The sequence below is a fragment of the Bidens hawaiensis genome, unplaced genomic scaffold (genome assembly GCF_021521415.1).
Source record: "Bidens hawaiensis isolate Kalapana, Puna unplaced genomic scaffold, B.hawaiensis_p1.1 tig00005422_1, whole genome shotgun sequence".
Taxonomy (NCBI): domain Eukaryota; kingdom Viridiplantae; phylum Streptophyta; class Magnoliopsida; order Asterales; family Asteraceae; genus Bidens; species Bidens hawaiensis.
Genome location: NW_027491345.1, coordinates 1 through 7,166, shown reverse-complemented (window position 1 = coordinate 7,166; position 7,166 = coordinate 1). Strand labels below are relative to the sequence as shown.

The window sequence follows — 7,166 nt, the reverse complement described above, 5'->3', positions numbered from 1 at the left end:
TTCAGATTTTTTTTAAACGATGAAGATAATTCAGGTTAAATGGTTTGTCTCTTTATAACCCAAGCGTGTCTATACCTCAAACGGGTTTTCAACCGTTCGTCGCTAGTTTAACACTTGAGGATGATGCCAATCCATTCCAGGAAGAAACTGACGACACGTAAAAACCCCTTGACGACTTCCATGTTTGTGGCAGTAAGATTTTTGTGTTAAAACTGGGAATTGAATATATATATATAATTATATAACCATAAAATCACAGAGTCTTATCCACCTCGGCTAGTACTAGTAAAACAATTGGCGACTGACATATTCCCAGCCGCTTGGTTGACATTACACAATTAGTTTATACACATTATTATTATTATTATTATTATTTCCATTAATAAACATTTAAAGCTTGTTGTATTCCACTCTATAAGTAGACGTTAAATTATCCCAAAACCTAAGGGAAAAAAAATATCCCATTAATTATTATTCTCATGGGAGTTGTTGACGTTGACTCACACTCACCGGCAACAGCCAACAACAAACTACCGGATGAACAAAACCAAACGAACGAACATGAACACGAAGATGAAGAATCTCCCATCGAACAGGTCCGGTTAACCGTTCCAACCACCGATGACCCAACCCAATACGTATGGACCTTCCGAATGTGGGTTTTGGGTCTAATCTCATGTGTTCTACTCTCCTTTCTTAACCAATTCTTTTCATACCGGACGTCCCCGTTGATCATCACTCAGATCACCGTCCAAGTGGCCACGCTGCCACTTGGACAGTTAATGGCGGGATACTCCCCACCACTAAGTTCGGGCTCAATCTCCCGGGATGTAGGTCCCGGAAGTTTTCATTGAACCCGGGTCCGTTTAACATGAAGGAACATGTATTGATAACGATATTTGCTAATGCGGGTGCGGCCTTTGTAATGGTTTGGCTTATGCCGTTGGTATTGTAAATATTATTAAGGCGTTTTATGGTCGTAATATCTCTTTTGTTGCGGCTTGGCTCCTCATTATCACTACACAGGTCAGCTTGTTGTCTGTTTACCTTTTATTTTGATGTAAACACTACGTACTCGTGTTAAATTTCAGCAACTTAAATTTTTTTGTTTATACTGAAATTAAGAATTTTATTTTTCAAGCCGGAAAATTTTATGATAGTAATAAAAGGGACATCAACTTCAGATCTCAACATGATATATTATTATACTTTAATCCACTTTACAGCAATCATATATTTTTTTACTGTAACAATTTATTTATAAATCTTGTAATTTGACTAAAAAAGTTGTATAATTAATCATGTGACATACTAAAATTGGTCATGACATATGAGGTCGTGTATGTCAAATTATACGGCTCATATAGTATGTTTGACCAACACAGAAATGATTGATTGATGTTGCATGACTCATACAATCATTTTTGTTGTAGCATATGACATACGTAACATTAAACGAGCCGCATCATATAACATGTATAACCTTGTGATGTGTCTATAAATTTAATATCAACCATTTTTATAATGTGTGAACATAAGTCATAACATCGTTCTTTTTTATTAAGCCAAACTCTAAATATAAATAAAACTATATAAAATAAGTTTTGTGATAAGCCTTAAAAGATAAGGTAGGATATGGTCTTGAATACTGCGCTCCAATGAAACAAAACAACAATGTTTGGTTGCTAACATGCGCATGCGGCAATGGTTAAGTTAACAGGTGTTAAACTACGGTTGGGCCGGTCTTTTAAGGAAATACGTTGTTGAACCCTCACACATGTGGTGGCCTAGCACCCTCGTCCAAATTTCACTCTTTCGGTACGTTTTTTTATTCATTTATTTATTATTTTTTATCATCTATATGAAATTATCTATAACATTTTAACCATTTATAACAAATAACAAACCAACTTATTTTATCATTTTTAAAACCTTGATATTTCATTTTAGAGATATCATTCATATTGTTGTGAGGTGGACAGAAAGTGACACCCATTAATTGACTCTATGCTATATTTGTTTTTGCTTTTGATAATTATAGCAAAATACAAAAATATTTTAACTGTATGTGCAAAAAATAATACCCCTAGAATGGAAGGACATTAACAATAATAATTTTAAAACATTAATCTCAAGCTCAATTAACCATTATGTATGCTAGTATGTGTAATATACATTAGTTTATAACAATATTAAAAAGAAAAAAGACAACTTATGTTTCAACTGAAGGTACAAACATTTATATAATATTTAAATATAAATTAAATAAACACATATTAATTTATTAAAAGGATAAATATAACTTAATGATTTATGCATAATACTTTTAACTCTTTAAGCACAAGCAGTTAGTGATTTTGAATGATTATTAATTATTATAATATGAAATGAAGGTTATCTTAAAGTCCTTTTTAAACTTATGAAAACATTTAATTATCATGATGATTTAAACAAGCTAATATAAATAATATTTAGAGGGCCATATTGTTATCATTTCGCAACAAGAAAAAGCAAGAAAATGAATCTATGGAATCTTTTGCTAAATAATCAAGAAAAAATAATGTAAATAATTGAGAGGAAATTGGTTACACTTACTTGTCATGGTCCCATTGATTTTATATATGGTCCATCAACTTATTAATTGATACTTGATATTTGATAAGTTTATAATTTCTATCTTTAACTAAATGAATATGATCGTTTTTTTTGTAGGGCACTTCATGATAAAGACGACGATGACAAAGATCCTAACAACACCGATAACAAGAAACGCATGTCACGTTCGAAATTTTCGTCATTGTTCTCGTTTGCAGCTTCCTTTATTACTTACTTCCCGGGTTCTTCTTTCAAACCCTTCAAAGCATCTCATGGGTATGTTGGGCATTTCCTAAGTCCGTGACGGCCCATCAGTTAGGTTCGGGTTTCTCGGGCTTAGGCATTGGGGCCTTCTCACTGGATTGGGCCACCACGGCTTCTTTCTTATCTAGTCCACTTATTTCCCCATTTTTTGCAATAGTCAATGTGTTCTTGGGCTATTTCTTAATCATTTACATAGTGATGCCAATATCCTATTGGGGATTAAATGTGTATCATGCCAAAAACTTCCCTATATACTCGTCGGATTTGTTTACGGATAATGGTCAGCTTTACGATATTACACAAATTGTGAATGATAAGTTTGAGATAGATTACGACCAGTATGCAAAGCAAGGGCGCGTAAATTTGAGCACATTTTTTGCATTGACTTATGGCTTTGGATTTGCTACTATCGCGTCTACTCTCACTCATGTTGGCCTCTTCTATGGAAGTAAGTCACTATTTCGCTTTTGAAGTTAGTCAGAATCCAAGTTAACTAACTAACTAACTATATGATATAAATATGACGTAGAGAGATATATGAGCGATATAAAGCATCGACGAAGGGTAAGACTGATGTGCATACAAGACTAATGAAGAATTACAAAGACATACCGGCATGGTGGTTCTACGTGCTTCTCGCAATCACCCTTATGGTCAGCCTTGCACTCACTATCTTCATGAAACATCAAATACAAATGCCCTTTTGGGGACTCATAGCTGCAGCCGTTATGGCTTTCGTTTCACACTTCCCATTAGCATCATCACCGCAACTACAAACCAGGTGCGTAGCGTACTACTTAACTATAATATTCAAAATTATGTACATTAAGTCTGACTCTTGTAAGGTAACTGACAGACACCAGGTTTGAATATCATAACGGAATATGCAATGGGGTTAGTCTACCCCGGAAAACCAATAGCCAATGTGTGTTTCAAGACTTATGGTTACATGAGCATGCTTCAAGCCATCTCTTTTCTAAGTGATTTTAAACTCGGTCATTACATGAAGATTCCACCAAGATCAATGTTTTTGGTCCAGGTACACATACATTATTCTTTATTCCATTTAATTAGTTATATTGTTATGTTAGTTGTTAGTAACTAAGAAGATACAAGTATTTGTTTTGATATTGTAGTTTCTTGGAACAATAATAGCTGGAACCGTGAATTTAAGCGTCGCGTGGTACATGTTAAGCAATGTGGACCAAATATGTCACCCTGACCCTAACTCAAATAGCCCATGGACATGCCCGAACGACCATGTGTTCTTTGATGCATCGGTTATTTGGGGGTTAGTTGGTCCAAGGAGGATCTTTGGCCATCTAGGACACTATGGAGCGCTAAACTGGTTCTTTCTAGGCGGGTTGGTTGGGCCAATTATCGTTTGGATATGCCACAAGATGTTTCCAAGCGTATCATGGATTCCTCTCATTAATCTCCCGGTGCTCCTTGGTGCTACCGCCTACATGCCACCAGCCGCCGCCGTCAACTACAATTCATGGATATTAGTGGGGACCATTTTCAACTTTTTCGTATTTAGATATCGCAAAATGTGGTGGAAGAGGTACAACTATATCCTCTCGGCTGCGCTTGATGCAGGAGTTGCATTTATGGCGGTTTTGTTGTATTTTACAACGGGGATAGAAAACAAAAGCGTGCATTGGTGGGGTACTGATAACCCACAACATTGCGACCTTGCAGAGTGTCCGACCGCTAAGGGTATAATACCACCCAACGACGCTTGTCCTGTATTCTGATTATTTTTCCTTGTCATTCTTCACATTAAAAGAACAAAAGAAATGTGTTCATTTAGTTAAGATATAAGAACCAATGTTGATTTATTTGTAACATGTAATCAATGTATTCATGACATATGTTGTCACTTGTCACAAAAGTTCACTAAGGTTGACATTTGGTCAAAATTCGTCAAATACTCACGCACGTGTAATCTTAGTTCGGCTATATAATAAAAGTTATCAAAGGGTATTTAGCCTAGTGGTATATATCAAAGTGTGTCAAACTGTGACGTGAAAAGCGTTGTCACCTGTCCGACAAGCATATCCATATTTACATATTAGCGTTTTTAACAATCTATAATAATTATCTAGACAATGAGTCATTGTATTTGTTTCATGATTTAACAGTACATCTATATAACAACCATCCTATGTGCATAGCTTTAATTAAATCTTTACCTTACCAACTCTCATCTTTGATCATATATAACTTTTTTTGTCGCGTGTTAGTAGTTTAGTTGTTTGCGCTTTGTGGTTCTTTGTGAGTACGCTTAGAATGAATGCGCTGATGTAACGAGCAACCACACACAGAAACTGGTAACCGATTTGTATAATCCAGAACTGGTATTAGTTAATAGGTATAGCATGATGTTCAAACAGATAATAACTATATACATTTCTCTCTATTAACTTTAACAAATCAAGTACACATATTACTTTTAATATCCGTCTTTTCACCGCAATACTCCAATCTTAAATGACAATATCCATGAAATAAAATGTAAATCCTGTCTCAACCTTCAATTTATTTTCTTCAATACCTTGGTTTGTTTTTTTATAACCTTTCATGTCACATTTTGATTTCATCAACTATGTCAATAGATTGTGTTCTATATTAATAGATACTCTTAAGCTAGATGCGCTTTTTTTCGGTAAGGAATTGCCATCTTCTCTTTAATGCAGCTGTAATCTGTAAAACGATGTTTTAAAATTTGCTTGCTCATTCATGGTATCGCATATATGAATAAAAACGACGAATGAGTAAAAATATAAATTTACCCCAAGTTTGTGGATTGTAGTGATGCTTCATTCGCTTCGTGTTGGTCTGGCTGGGATAACTGGAGATGTATGGTGGCATGTGATGCGGATCATCTCTTACACTTAGAACATTTGTTAAAAACGAAGTCCTAGTGTTTGTCGAATCCGCTTCTCTCATTCCATAAACCTAAGATGTAAAAGTTCAAATTTCTAAAACTTTGAAAATGCTTGTTTGCTTGCAAGGTTGTGGACAAATACCTGTTTATAAAGTTCGGTATTTTCTTCACGAACATGGTTTACCTTCTTACAGAGTTCCACGTTTTCGTGGTGGATGATATTCCCTGAACAAGAGAGCAAATGATATAATTAGTTACTTGAAGATACTTCCTTTAGAACTTACATTTGACCAATGGTGTTAGATTTTGCGTTGAGTCGACCTTTCTCTTTAGTTCTTCGATTTCCTCAAAAAGAAGTTGGTCCTAGTGATTCAACAATTATCAAGAGGTCAGGTTTCTTTTCGATACAAAAACATAATTCATTCGTCCCAAAACTTTCGTCCGCATTTTTTTATTTAATTTGTCCCAAATAGTTGTCTACTTTAATCATCATCATCATCGTACTCAGTATATCGCACAAATAGCAAAACTATGGTAGAGTCTGAAGAGGGTAAGATGTAGACAGCCTTACCTCTACCCTTTAGAAATAGAGAGGCTGCTTCCGGTGAGACCCCCGACTCGATAGTAGTTTTGCATCAAGCCTTGGACATAAAGCACATAACACTCAACCATCTGGACACTGCCGGCTGGTGCATGTACCATTGTCTTTCGGCTATCAATGCCACCACATGATGTCTGATTAACCTTCCGCCATTTTTAACGTTATTTTCACGAGATTAGTAAAATAACGTCAAAATTAGTGCAATTTCACTTTTGCCCACCCGAGGGTTCACACATATATACATTATATGCGCGCACCGCAAGCAGAGCGCTCTAATTTAAATGATGGATACTAAAACAGTTTTTATTCGGGTGGATATTAAATTTGGGACGAAGGACGTATAAGGCTAGCTTGCGTCATATTAAGTGTAGCATTTTCAAACCTTTTTCGTGCGGATATTGCGCAGACTCATTTCGAGTTGGTTCTCCATGACCTGTAGATCTTGGACACTTAAACCAGAAAGCTCTTCACCCATCAATTGTCTGTAATTGCCAAAAATGAAAAAGATGCAGGTCGGGTGGGTTGAAACATGTCATTTATAGTACGAGTATCGGCCAGGTCAGTTTTGTTGAATCACTTACACAATTTTTTTTTTGTGTTTTTTGTTTTATAAATAATGTTTGTATAAATTATGATTACCAAAAAAAAAAACAAAAAAAAAACAGTTTTAATATTAATGATGGTAGGAAGTTTACCTATGATTCTCTTGCAGACTTTGCAGTTGTTGCTTTAACATTGCAGCCTCCCTCTGCCAGAACTGTATATATTAAGTTGAGATTTTCAGGGCATCTTTGCAGTTATTAATTTATTATAATC

The 7,166-nt window shown here is 35.3% G+C and overlaps 1 protein-coding gene and 1 pseudogene across 2 annotated transcripts; one reads left to right on the top strand and one right to left on the bottom strand.

The window, feature by feature from the left end:
- The first annotated feature begins 250 nt into the window (after window positions 1–250).
- On the top strand, window positions 251–4,700 carry LOC143629657 (oligopeptide transporter 4-like; annotated as a pseudogene). The gene is made up of 6 exons (XR_013153006.1): window positions 251–1,026; window positions 1,721–1,818; window positions 2,713–3,311; window positions 3,389–3,640; window positions 3,716–3,898; window positions 3,996–4,700. The product of XR_013153006.1 is annotated as an oligopeptide transporter 4-like (transcript).
- An 885-nt stretch (window positions 4,701–5,585) lies between these two features.
- LOC143629656 (uncharacterized) lies at window positions 5,586–7,107 on the bottom strand (the record flags this gene model as incomplete). The annotated part of the gene is made up of 5 exons (XM_077098874.1): window positions 5,586–5,820; window positions 5,892–5,976; window positions 6,072–6,112; window positions 6,733–6,832; window positions 7,046–7,107. Coding segments are annotated over 5 exons (513 nt in total), but the record flags the coding sequence as incomplete, so codon positions are not given.
- Window positions 7,108–7,166: the final 59 nt, after the last annotated feature.